At 34.8% G+C, this 14,425-nt stretch overlaps 1 protein-coding gene across 5 annotated transcripts in view; it reads left to right on the top strand.

Annotated features, from left to right (window-relative positions):
• The first annotated feature begins 1,741 nt into the window (after positions 1-1,741).
• ptprq (protein tyrosine phosphatase receptor type Q) overlaps positions 1,742-14,425 on the top strand; it is an 86,920-nt gene continuing 74,236 nt past the window's right edge. For all 5 annotated transcript variants that reach the window (XM_015352885.2, XM_015352886.2, XM_015352884.2 and 2 more), the window contains exons 1-9: positions 1,742-2,049; positions 2,639-2,725; positions 2,980-3,111; positions 5,185-5,329; positions 5,647-5,904; positions 6,096-6,313; positions 12,363-12,552; positions 12,871-13,167; positions 13,925-14,209. In XM_015352885.2, coding sequence (XP_015208371.2) covers positions 2,008-2,049; positions 2,639-2,725; positions 2,980-3,111; positions 5,185-5,329; positions 5,647-5,904; positions 6,096-6,313; positions 12,363-12,552; positions 12,871-13,167; positions 13,925-14,209 — 1,654 coding nt within the window. In that variant the 5' untranslated portion in view covers positions 1,742-2,007. The remainder of the gene's footprint in view (positions 2,050-2,638; positions 2,726-2,979; positions 3,112-5,184; positions 5,330-5,646; positions 5,905-6,095; positions 6,314-12,362; positions 12,553-12,870; positions 13,168-13,924; positions 14,210-14,425) is intronic.

Below are 14,425 nucleotides of genomic sequence, written 5' to 3'. Positions count from 1 at the left end.
GGCTTACCAGAGCGGTGACGTCGCCGCCCTTCCCTGTGATAGCAGGACTACAGCTACTGGGCTGTAGAGAGATCTCTCTTTAGCTCACCGGGCTGGGTCCCTGCTGAGTGACGCGGGAGTCCTGGGTTCGAGGCCCCAACAGTGGGGGGCCGACCTAATGCGGCAAGGGCGCCCGCCTGAGCTCCCGTTGCGTTACAATATGAAGAACCAAAATTCCAATCTCATTTTCCTTTTCAGTTAGACATGGGAAATCCACTTTGCATTCCCTTCTGGAACACTTAGCTTATACAGTATACAGGGATTTGAGAACTTCTACGGTATTGGTGCTTATATTTGTGCTAGAAAAGACAGCAAACTACTGTATATATGTAAAATATACATTTATATATACCTTACTCAGTTTTCAAAATCTCAAAATTATTTGGGGTATTAAATCAAAATAATAAATCCAAACTTATTATGAATAAATATCTTAAAGTTGTTATTATTTTCTGTTATCGCTTTAGGTGCTATATTTTATTGTTTGAAAGTATTGCTGGCAAGTCCATAGCCCACAGCAGGAACTTTGCAAAAGGCAACAGCTGGTTCTTAAAAGTCATCATCCTACACAAACTGACAATTATGCATCTTAATTTCTCGCTGACTTTTGTTTTCAAAAACCTGTAAGAATGCAGCAATGATTCCTTTCCCAGCTCCCATAACAGAAACGCTGATTCGCGGCAAAAACTAAAACAATCAGCAACATATTTCAATTGATTAATGAGCCCTTGGTTTTAGGAAGCAGAACTAAGAATGCACAGAATTCAAGGCTGTTTGTATAACCTTTAGCGTGTCAATGGGAGTCATTCGCTAAGGCGTTTACTCCAAATTATCAGCACCTAAGAAGACAAAAAAATCAATCCTCTCTGGAGCACCTTTCTAAAAAACAATTGAATTTCACATGACTGCTGTGCTCAAAGGCTTTTAAACGGCTTAACTGACGTAAACATTGCGTTGAAGTAATTAAAATTAATTTATTTGACATATGCATAACATTTAAACAGCAAACAGCGGATTAAGAAAATCGCTAATCTGAATGTAAAGTGCGACTGAGATTTTGGACGGAGATCTTCAATTCTGTATGCTTTGCGGTGTTAAATGATGTTTTACAAGAAGTACTTTAACTTATAAGACAAAATGTTTTCTTGATCACACAACCATTTACTGCGTTAATGATGTACAGTATGAATGACTGTCATGGATCCTACGAGATTAAGAAAATTGATGCTACGCTTTTGTCTGCGATGTGTGAGAACCAATGTTTTCAATTCATTTGCATGTTAATCGGAAACGTGTAATCAGAAAATTATCAAATACTGCATTTTAATTTGTGTGCATGATATAATCTTAGGATTTAACTTTACTATAATATTCAGTTAAGTTTATTTGTTATATACAATCAGTGCAATGAAATGCTTATAATATGAACACGGCATGTGATAGGTATGAGCACAAATGTCTCATATTTGTATACGGAAATTCGTATTGTCTAAAAAAAGTAAAAATTGTTTTAAAAATACATATTTTCAGAAAGAAACATAAACCTTCAGCCAATAAAAGAGGTGAACCTCAATGTTACCCCCTGCACAACGCGTAATATAGCAAAAAATAATAGTAACTAGTAGGATAGCCCAAGAGCGAGTGTATCAAACCGCCTTGCCCCCGTTACATTCACAAGCAGCTGGTCAGACACTCCTCCACTTCCCTGCTCTTTGGAGTCCAGTTATGGAGAGGCTGCCTGCTTCAGTCGTCATGACAACCTCCTCTCAGTCCAACAAAGGGAAAAGGCCAGCAATGGCCAGAACAAATTGGGGAGAAGGAAGAGGGGAGAGACCACTTCGAACTGCTGAATGGGAGAAAGACGTGCGAGATAGAAAATCACATGCGTCCACTGCAGCTGTTGGGTTTCTCCAAAATCACTGAACGCCTGTGGGGGAGAGGGCAAAGAAGCGCGCTAAATTCAAAAAAATGAGTTTTACGGGCTCTAAGAAGTTGAGTAAGCCATATCAGGTAACTAGAACGTTTTTACTTTGCACTGTAAGAGTTTCCCCCCCCCCAAATTGTAATGTAACATACAGAAAATGTGCTTTGCTCTTTCAAATGAAGAATTCAGAAGTGCGGTTTTGACACTATGCTGCTGCACGTTCATTCAGTCAGCTTGTTTTATTTGACTTATTTTACGTGCCATTGCTGCTGCGTTAGGGTAAAAACGGTTGGATGTTAGAACTGTTATCCTAAGTTTCAGTTTATGTTTGTGGTTTCAAGTTTGTGGCAATAGGTGTGATACTGCCGCAGCACGACGACGTTTCAGAGTTTCAGACACTGGACACGAGCTGGTAAACAACATCAAACATTGCCAAGTCCCATGCGGTTCCACTAAAACTGAGTTTTTCTTAAAGAAACATATAATATTTACAATATCATAGTTTGTATGCGTTATTTATGATTGCAAATTCATGAGATGTCTGTTTTCACCATGCCTTGCTTATCTTTTAAGACCCGAGAACTGTGTGGCGCCCTTGTTACAAACCGGCTAAAGACTGAAACAACAGTTTTTATTTTATTAGCATTTGATATTTTTTGTTTGTTTTTGCTTTAGGGCGCATGTGCTCTTGTAGGAATGAAACAAAGCTGCCGCATCGCAAAAGCTGTCCTTCTCTTGCTCGTTTTAGATTATTGTCTGCAGGTAAGAATTTTTCTCCCACTCCTGCTCTTTAATCTTCTCCCTTTGTCTTTCTTCAGACAAAAACAGCATTTTCCGTCACTTTCAGCTTTTAATACTGCGGCAAAAACTTTTAAGTTAAAATTAAAATTTAAAAATTAAGTTATCCCGGGCTTTTTATTTTCAAAACAATGCAAAAAAAAAGTCTGTACTGTATGGGGTATATACAGTAAAAGATCTAGGAAAAAAAGAAACTGTTGACTTTGAATGTGTTTCAGGCTCACAGTCTAACCTGCCTGAAAGAAACCATCTATGCTAACGTGTTTGTGGAATGGAAATGCTTCCCAAGTAAAGAAGATGCAGAATGCTACTCTCTCCGAAACAGTCATATAAAAAACAGCAACCACACGGTGAGAACAACCATTTTCTTGCAAACAGAAGCTCATACAGTTGAAATGAATGGCTTTGTAATTTATTGTTATTATTGTTATTGTCAAGTCAGAAGAAAAGCATTTGCACTCTTCCATAATCTATGCATACCATAATATTGAGTATTGTCAGATTTTAAAAAATGACATCGTCATGCCAATAAAACAATAGTAATAAAAAAGACATTATTCCAAATAATAAAGTAAAATGTAATCAAAAACACTGGATTAAGTTCCAGAATGCCTTATAAGGCATTAATCATTTGCTACCTGCACCTAAATTAAACCAGAGTGTGGATGTTACACTGTCACCCATCCAGGTCTATGCCACCATGGTTATGTACAGTATGTTAAATTATGCAGATAGTCCATTTATTTCTGATATACTGTATACCACTTTAATGATGGAAGCAGTCTAGGCCAGGGGTTCAAGCTGGATACCAGAAGTGTAGGTATACAGTAGGTGTTGCTGAACCTACCTCAGTTAAAGTTTCCCAGGTGAAAATCAGCTGCTAAATCCATTCATCTTTATTAACTATGGCAGAGTTGAAAATATACAGTAACATCTGTAACACATTGCAAAAACTAATGTAATGCACAGATAAAACAGTTACACATTATATTACTGTGATACTAAGTTTGGTTTCTATAACAACGAGCAGATTTGAACAGTTTTTAAATCAAATTTACATTTTTTAGAGCAAATTTGTGGGTTTCCTGGTATTCCAAGGAATACTTAAGGAAACATCTCCCCCATTATGTTTCAATATTCAATATGTTTGAGGGACGGTGACCAGTATTTGTATCTTTGTTAACTTGGTTTAGTCTTAGTGGTGATGCTGAGGTGTGCAGCTACAGTACACCCAGGAGTTAAGTATACTTTCAGTAAATATTATGTATTAGTCATGTGCTCTTCTCTTTTCAGCATGGAATAAACCTATTACTTGTTCATTTACATTTTTGTCAATCATGCAGAAATCTCCAGTTCAAGAAGCAAGCAAAAACCTTTACATCATTTCTGAGAGCAGATGAACAGTCACTCTATAACTCTTGCTTTTCTCAATTTTGACTTTATTCATATCAAAGAGCATTTTGATATACTGAAGATGTCTGAGTAGGTAGCTAGTTTATGTCAGTATGTGTAGGCTGCAAAGGAAGAGGTAAAGGTCTATGTCCTGTACATGGAGTTGATTTTGGGAAGAGACTTGCAACCTGCCTTCTTGCCTGTTAAGGTATTATTGCACTAGATGTTCCAGATTCTGCCAAATACTGTACATCTATCCATCCATTTTCTAACTGCTTTATCCAATACAGGGTCACAGGGGAGAGCCTGTCCTGGTGAGCAGTGAGCACAAGGCGGGATACACCCACAACAGGACACGTGTCCATCGCAGGGCACATATACTGTAGATACAAACACACACGTATTCACACATCAGATGCAATTTTCCCAGAAACCAATTAACTTGGACTGTGGGAGGAAACTGGATGATCTGGAGGAATACAGGGAGAAACACAAACTTCAAATAGCACCACATGCCTGGAATTGAACCCAACACCCCAGTGTTGCAAGGCCTAAAACTCTGCCATCCAGATTCTTTAAAACAAATTTCTGTTACAGCTTATAATGCTTGGATAGAAAAGTGAAATAGTGCCTTTGATCATGTACTGTAAATGCATGCATTACAGAAGTCTCACAAGCTTTCATTTTAATTTAATAACATTATTTTATGTAATAACATGTTTATATGTGCTGTAAGTAATTGTGTACAAGCCTGCACAAAAATGAACAACTCCAAGGTTAAAACGAAACTATGGAGTTTTTTTCAATGACTGTGTCCAAAATCCCAGCCAAAAGAGGATAATGTTTTCTGCAAAACCAGCAAGATAAATTTACCTACAGATAATCCTAATATGTGCTGCCCAGTTAATATAATTTATTAAGCCATTAAAAGTGGAGCAGTGTTTTCTGCCAGAACACACTATTGTACAGTAACTGTGGTGTTTATGTGAATTATATACTGTACTAACTAACCCTTCTGATTCCTAAAACAGCTTGTGCTGAATAGTTCTGCACTTAATGAATGCATTCCGGATTGCAGAACATATATCAATGAACTCAATGTAAATGAGAAGTACTACATTGATGTGACAGCAGTCAAAAACAAAGACATTCTGGAAACAAGGTCTTTCAGTATTTGTAAGTAGATGTTCAAATTCTTTTAAAAAAACTTAGGTGGTATAGTTTGATTAAGGATTGAATGATAAGCACTCTGTATTAAGTATAGTTTGACAGAATCAAACAATTATTAATTACTAATTAAGCATTAGTTTTTAATTACATGTTGCAGTCAATATATTGAAACACAGTAAACAGAGGTAGAGATGAATGTATTAATTATTTTAAAATTAAAACCATAGTGTACATGTGCCCTGTTCAGAATACTTGTTACTTGCACATTATTTAAATTTTTTTTCATGATTCATCTGCATGAAAGTTTTTTTTTTCTTTTCTAGATACATTTGAAGAATCTATCATTAAAACAGAAACAACAACCACACGTGCTTTCTTCAGGTGGAATCCTCCAGACAGTGAAGTTCAAGTTTCTCTAATGCTCAATACTTTTACATGGCGTGTACCAAAAACTCAAAGCACTTATCAAGTTACTGACTTAAAACCTGGTACACCTCACAATTTTTCTGTGGAATTTAAGACGCAAATCCCAAACATGAATGTGGTAGTGACACAAACACTAAATATTCTTCTTGAAACAGGTAAAGAGTGTTGGTTTAATTTAATTTGATTATTTTATTTGCGTATAAAGTGCAACTTATAACAACATATTATGTTGTACTTGTGTGAATTATGAAAGAAAAATAACCACTTTAAAATGTAATTAAAAAAAGAATATGTAACTGATAGTGGCAGGGCAGTCACATCTTTTTTGCCCGGTTTGTCTTTGCAGCTTTATGCCCCCTAGGTTGGGTGCAGTTTGACAGAAGCTGCTATAAGACTTGGAAAAACGCAAGAAAATGGAGTGATGCTCAGAAGTCCTGTGAATTATCAATGGCAGGTGCTCACCTCGTTGATATTGAAACTGAAGAAGAGTTCCATTTCATATCATCATACCTCAGTACTCTGAATTATATGGTCATGCTTTGGACTGGTCTCAATGACAAACAGGTAAGCTGTAAGAAGCATATTTATATTTTAGCATATTTTATTCAGATAAATACAAAATGTATAATGTATGTACATTTAGATGATGCATTTTGATGGTATTCTGAAACATTGCATATCCAAGTTGAATTTTAATTATGTGGAGCTGCTATTAACAACATCAAAAATATTTGACTGTGCTCATGAAAAAACCCCAACATATATTACATATCACCAGCTCCACAACTGATCCATGAGGTTAGAGTATTAAACGTGTTATCTATGAAGAATTTATGGCTAGGCTCTTTGTTTGGTTATATTTACCTATTTCAAGCTATTCTCAATGCTTTTAATCTTTGTATCGAGAACATAATATACATACGGCCTCTTTATTAGTAACTTATTGATTAAAGGATCACAACCAGCTGTTTCTCGAAGGAAGCCAAAGCTTTAGCTTTAACAGTATGGCTTGGTAACTTGTTCTATATTCCCACTTTTCCCTTTGGGTAAAGAAGTGCCTTCTATTCTCAGTTTTAAATGCACTTCCATGTATGTCATTTCCACTTGTGGTTTCTGGTTTGTGTTTCACTGTTCATTTCCAAGTAGCCAACTTATTGACGTTACCTCTGTAGATTCTGTAGACTTCTAACAAGTCCCCTCCATGACTTCTCTGTTCAGGTCTGTAAAGGTTCAGTTCTGTCAGCCTGTCAGTGCAGGAATTCCTTTAAGTCCTAGAATGCATTTTTTTGCTCTTATCTGGACTGATTCCAGACCAGTAATATTTTTTTGGTACATGGTGACAAAAATGCACACCATATGCTAAATGAGGCCTAACTAGTACATTGTATGATCTACACTTTTAACTATATATCCTAACATTCTGTTTGTCTTTTTACTTTTAAGTCAACATATTGTACTGTAAAAGCCCAAGTAGACTTGGTAGACTTTTAAGTAAGTAGCTTAAAAGTAGAGTTACAAATGTAGTAGTAGTAGAAGAAGTAGTAGTAGGGGTATGTGAAGACAAATTCCTAATACAAGAAATTGTATATGGCCAATAAAGTGATCTTTTATGGAGAACTTTATCAAAAGCTTTTGGAAAATGTAAATACACCACAACATGCTTTGAATGTGTCCATTATAGCTGTAGCTTAAAGAACTCTTAATTCTGGCCAGGCAAGACCTACTGTACCCTTTCAAAACCTATATTTACTTTTTTTCTAGGATGTTATTTCCATACTGGTGACCCTCTGGTTTAGTTTCAATCATAATATATAATGTAATTGTTTCAATGATTCTACATGCAGTGGAAATGAGATGTATTGGTCTATAATTATCTAGGTCATTTTTGTCACCCTTATTTTGAATGGACACTACAGGAACTATTCTCCAGTCCATGTGTACTATCCCCATTTTGAGGACATGTTTGAAGAGATCTTCTTTATAACACCTCTCTTTTCCTTGAGTACAATTCTCCATAAGGCCCTGAAGATTTATTTAAGTCCATCTAGTACCGGATATACCTTTGCTTCTATGCAAATACTGCTTAATTAGTAACTTCTTTCTGCAGCCTAAGGTATGCTGTCTACGTTTTTCTTAGTGAGCACATGAGTGAAATACTCTTTTAGTACACCTGCCATTTAAATTAGGATTAAATGTACAAGAAACCATGTGGCAGAAAGAAACAATACATTATTGGTATAAATAATTGCGGTTAATTTTGATATTCAATTGACATACTCAAATGAATCTGCCTTTTCATGTTTAAATGCTGTATTTCTAAATGCAGTATATCTTGGTTTTTTTGCTTTGAATAACACTACAGATTTAGACCTTGTGCTGTTAGATTACTTTGAAAATTACTATTCAACCTGTGGCCCCTCAGATCAGATCTTTTGCTCTTACATTGATTCTAATTAATTAATTAGGGAGCTAGTTGAATCAAAATAGTATAATAGAGCAGATTGGAAGGGTTGCAAGCTAAATAGCTCTGATTTAGGCTTCTCGTGACAATGGAAAATAATATGTTTTTGATGTTAGCCTAATTACCAAATGTCCTGAGCACATCTTATCGTAATAGGTCAAATATATGGAATTCTAACGAAGGGAGCTGAACTAATTAAGCTCAACTGCCACATCTCATAACTAATCCCGACGTCATTGCCTCAGTTCCCATTTATACCACACGTCATCCTCTCCTCTTCCTTGTTCATCTCTTCATCCATCCCATCTCCACCTTTGCAGCTACCCCTTGGTCACCTTTCCATCAAGCACCTTCTAGCCTCCCCATTCCATGCGGGTCAAGCTAAAGTTTTCACAATATTCAGTAAACAAATCTACTGTCACACAGTCTTTGGGTGCTGTCATTCCTCATGGATTATTTTTAAAGGTAAATTCCAGTTTTGCATTCATATTGCCTCTGTTTAAGAAACACTGATAACAACACTCTGTTTCTGTGTGACAGTAAAAGATATTCACAAATTCTTCTCTGTAAATGATATTGTGTGGGAGTATAGTCCATTTCATAACCATGGTTAATAACTTCATTTCAGTTGTTGCCAAGGGAACAAATTATTTCATGTAGGCCAGTTACTTTAACTTTTGATTCTGAAAAACAAAAACATTTGTACGTGATTTGTCTTTCCCTTTCTAGAAACACAACATATTGATTACAAGACTGGAATTACAATACATCACCATAATCAAATACTGTATACTGTAGTTTCAAAGAACACTTGCTGACTCAGTCCTGAAAACAAAACACTGACCTGCCTGAAAATTGTTAATGTTTAACTTGTCAACCACTTAGTGTTTGCAGAAGACCATTTTCCTGTGCCCTAAAAATTGATCATCATGCTGTGAGTTTTTAAATTGTGACTGGCAAATGACTTTAATTTTGATTAAATCAAAGGCTTAATCTTTTTATTTAAAATGTATTTGACTGTTTCTTGGAAGTAGACATATTAATCAGTAGATGATAGTAGATGATAATGTGATTAAAAAAGAAGAAAACCTCAAGGCTAAACTGCTAAACTACTTATGGTTTAAAATGGTGTCTCTTTTACTGAGGCTATTTGTCTAAAAAATTTACATTGCCCTTGGAATCCTAAGACGAAATTTTGGACATTTGTAAACCTAACTGTCACATGCAGTTACTTTGCTTTTACCATAAAAGTACACAATGCAATAAGAGTTTTATTTTTGGATGCCATTATTACTGACAGAAAGCTTTTATTTTTATTTATTGTGGGATAGTGGGTGGGTTGATTTTGTCAAGTACAGTATCCTTTTCTCACAGTGATTTGATTAGATACTTTTTGGCTCAGACAACACTGAGAGAGTCTTGTGAATCTCAAAGTATAATGTTGTTCCTTCTCCAAAGGGTTCCATGACAAAGTACTAAAGACATTACTGAAAGCTTCCTTTTTTCCTCTGATAGGTTATATTGCCTTTAGGGAGAATTGGGAATACTGTTTTTTTTCCTGGAAATACTTACAAATGTTAAGAAATCGAGACACTGCTCCAAAGGTTAGAAAAAACAAACTCTAGTAAGAATAAGGTACCTGTGTGAAGCCTGGCTTGCATAGCTAAATCTGATATGTTAAAGAGTCTTTTCTATCCAGCCTTTTAATCTAAAGATAAGAAGAGCATGTATTAAGTTTTTGAAAGAGATTGTGGTGAGGTTTCCCTCTTTTTGTCATTTTAAGAGGTAGCACCTGTATTGTACAGCACGATTTCCATTCCCTGGGGTGAATCTAAAGTTTCATTATTTGGTTATACAGCTGCTAGATGTGAATTAACAAACCATCAATTTACTTTTGCTAAACATTTAAGTTTTAAATAATAGTATGGCTTATATGCATATAAAGTTCTGATATTTTGACAAGTGCTGTTAGTTATTTCCCACATCAGGGAGGCAAATTGAATGGTTAACAACCCATTAACATGAGTAGCAAAGGAAAACTTAATTTTTAATTCAATAGTTCTTACAACTAATACTTGATCCATGTCTATGTACATGACGTGCATTGAGCTACTAATATACTGTACAGTTTGTTGGTATACATATATCGGTTGTATTGTCTTGTAATTGAGTATATTTTTCACACTGTTGTGCCGTGTTGTACTGTACAGTATATCAATAATTAAATGTTTGTGCTATGAGCGCTTTGAAAAATTGGAATTGACTCACCATTTGTATTTGTGATTAGTCATCTAAGCTTCAACTATCAGTTTATTGAACACTATACCCATAAGCAGTTTCTGTCAGAATTCATAGACTGTGGGAAAACCTGGAGGTAATTGTAAGTATTTGGAAATACTGGTCCATAGGTTTGAAAGATAAAATAACATTAGAAATCTTTTTACTACACACTGCATAGATTCTCCAATACTACAGTGAATTTTTTTCATGAAAATTTAAATGAAAATGAAAATTTATTGAATTCCATTAACAATTGTTCCATATTCTGCTACTGTCAAGCAAACTTGCTTGAAGTTTTTAAGGTCTGAGGCCCTCCAGTGTTGAAGTGCAATTTGGAATAAATATTAATTTTATTGGCAACATTTGTGAGAGTGTTTTCATGAATGTGAAGTAGAAATCATCAACCAGCTTTACTTTTTTACTTTTACATGTTTTCATGTCAACATATATACATATATAACATCAACCTATACCTCTACAGTCATGGGGTAATAGATGTATTGCTTATTTGGGAAATCTGTAGTTCCTCAAAATTTGTACGGTTAAAATATGTAGTTAGGAGTTAAAGAAAGTTAATGAAGTATTGTTACTATTATATTTTTATGATTGCTGCTGAATACATTCTTCTTGATAGTGGTGTTGGTGTTGTATGGATCTGTTTATTGAACTTACTGAGTTCCACTTACAGCAGTTTTACAATTAGCTTTATACAGTATCTTATACATATCTAATATCTGGAGTTTGAAAATTCCAGTAATTAAGACACTGATATGAATGCTTATGGTGGAAAATACACTGACATTATTACTACTTATTGTACCTTGTCAAGTTATACTGTATTAGCTTGGTGAGCATATTTTTACCAAAACATAATAACTTTGGACTATGAGATCATTTTCTGAAGGAATGAGGATTACAGTATGTCAACCCAGTTCCAGAAAAATATTAGGTTTTGGAATTAATCCAAACATTGGTTTCAAGTTCAACCTCTCTGTTGTTTGCAACCAGGAAAAAAATATTACGCACAAGTATAAATTAATTCCATGCTATTTTAGTACAGATTCCACCATTTACTAGAAATAACACATTTTAGCCTTGTGTTTCTTCATTTTACATTTTAAAGTGGAATTAATTTAATTTGAACCTTTGCAGGCAACCTATAATAAGATAGCTCCCAGCTCACCTGAATATCTTTTTTAGTCAATTTTATTGTCACCTCAAACTTCTCACTTTTGTTTTTTTATTCTGAGAGTACACGTTTATGCTTTTGTGGCATAGAAGGTAGTGTAGCATGACTGTAGGCATTGTGATGATGACCCACATTTAGTTTTAAAAAGTTTTTCAGTTTTTAATTTGTTCTGCCATATTTTCTATAAATATTTAAACATTTATCAATACAGAATATTTGTCATAGACCTTTGCGCTGTTCCTTGTGTAAGCCTTGTGAACTATATTAGTTTAGTCGGTTTTAAGTAAATTTAATATCCATGCATCCAACAGCCTGGATTCTATTTCAAGAAAAGTTCTATTTCAAGCAAAGGACAAGAGAATACTTAAAAAGTCACATGAGAGACGAGCATCCAATATTAGTGGTAAAAAAAGAAGTGAATTAAGATGAGCATAAAAGATAACTTCTTTTCTTTTAAAACATGAGAAGTTTATTTCACTGTGTGTCTTACAGTGAGTTACCTGTGGGTCCATACTTAGATGTGTAGATACCCTCTTACTGCTCACCCTTCATTACTGGGCCCTGGTGCAGTCTCAAGCAGTCTCACTAGCTATAGCTCCACCAATGGGTAGTACAGTATATATTTTTCAATTTTCCTTGTGAACATGATTGAATTGGGTTACATTTCCTGTTGTGTTTTACAGCGAGAAGGAGAGCTTCGCCAGTCTGATGGATCAGTCTCTAATCTGAAGAATGATGTGCCAGAGCCACTTCATATTCTGCCTCCTAATGAGACGGACTGCTTTGCTTTAAAAATGAATGCCACTGGTCCAAACTACTACTACACAGGCTTTTTCTGCTATATTCCACTGCCATATCTTTGCCAGTACACATGTAAATATGAGTCAAGACTTATAAATAGTTTACATGGTTAAATTATTTTAAAATGTGTGGTTTTAACTTTTTATTTGCCATAATTATTCAATCAATATGTGTTTTAAAACTGTATATAGTTTAGCACTTTTACAGGCTTAGCTCCATCTGAAATGTACACTAAGACGTACTGTAGCTGAATAGATGTTTCCCTCTTCTCAATATGTAAGTTGAAATACTTTGTATTGTTGAGACCTGTCACACATTGAGAGAATAAGAAGTAAGAGAAATTAAAGAAGCTCATTCACAGTCCTTTTGTAACAGAACATATTTTTACAGTTTCCACAGCACCAGCAGATTTTGAATTTGAGGTGGAGGATGTTAAGGAGAAAGAGGCCGGTTTCAAATGGAGCAATCTGGAACACTGGCTGAAGCCAGAAGAGAAGACAAGTTTATTAATTCAGTATGAAGAAGAATTGTCAACAGAGCAGTGGCACACAAGAAGCCTTCCTCTCAATGGCACACGTCTGACCATTTCAGGATTGTCTCCTGGTCATGTCTACCTTTTTTCATTCAAAGTAATGCATCATGGTGGTGCTTCAAGAACCCTTGGCCCCATTCGTAAAGTGCAAACAAGTAAGTTCTAGCTGTATATCCAAACATTGAATATTCTGTATATTCTGTATTTTTTTCCAAACAATCCAGTCAGTTTGTTTTTCTGCTTCATGATTTCCGAAAGTGTGTTAAAATTAACAAAATAACTAATTTAGTCAATAATTACAGTTAGCTTGTCATTTATATATACTATTTATTTATATACAATATTTTTATAAGATATATATATATAGCATTTTCCAGATTCTCTTAATGGATTCTTATCCATAGCATGTTTTGGTAAAAAAAAACACAGATTGCAGAATATACTGTGGTTTACAGACCACCGTCATTTGCTCATAAGGAAATGGTGTTTCACAGTTTAAGGGGCATCATATAGTATTTGCATTAATATATTATCCACATTAATTTAATTGAAATATGTACCGTAAAAGAGAAACACTGCTTGTTTTGTGTAGGGCACTTACAGTAACGTTTACAACAGAAATACTGAGCTTTTTTATAAACTCTTTTGGAATAACAGAGATAACACTATTTTTCTTTCCTGTCATTTTGTCAGCAGTGCACATCATGAGGTCTATTTATTTTTATATGATCTTCACATACAGTTTGAAACACCAGCTACAGTACACAGTGAAAATGTTGATCTGAAATATGATTTATTAACTGTTTTATTTTCTAATTGAATAGCTAGGTTTGCTACTAAAATGTAGCATTTTCTTCTTTTAATGATTATGAACCTTAAAAGCTACAGTAATTCACATTTCTTTTTTTATAGGACCTAATCCTCCACAAAATATTACAGTAAAGAAAGTAACATCAAAGGAAATACCATTGTATTGGACTGCTCCAGATAACTCCCATAATGCATCATTTGATCATTATTTGATCACCTGTGTGGATGTTGCTACCAGTATGAAAAAGAGCCTTGTTGTTGAAAACTACAAAACATCAGCTGTCATAACCAACCTCAAGTCCTTTCACCTCTTTAGCATCAACATACAGACTGTGTCAGCATTTGGCTCATTAAGCTGTGTGGATTTACCACTCTTCATAACCACAGGCATGTGATGAATGTGTATTGCGATAAGAATTTTTCACACAAACATTTCTCGTTTCCAGTTACATTGCTAATTCATTCTTTGCTGTAGATAAAAAAATCTCATGTTGATTAGAAACTATTGGTTTTACTTCCAGTTTGCGTAGATAGACATTTGATGTATTTATCAATAATGTTCAATTATCATAATCATAAAAGAAGTCAGATAAATTATAAAAT

Source organism: Lepisosteus oculatus, chromosome 7 (genome assembly GCF_040954835.1).
Source record: "Lepisosteus oculatus isolate fLepOcu1 chromosome 7, fLepOcu1.hap2, whole genome shotgun sequence".
Classification (NCBI taxonomy): domain Eukaryota; kingdom Metazoa; phylum Chordata; class Actinopteri; order Semionotiformes; family Lepisosteidae; genus Lepisosteus; species Lepisosteus oculatus.
Note: the sequence above shows the minus strand (reverse complement) of the source record. Positions and strands in the feature narration are given on the sequence as shown.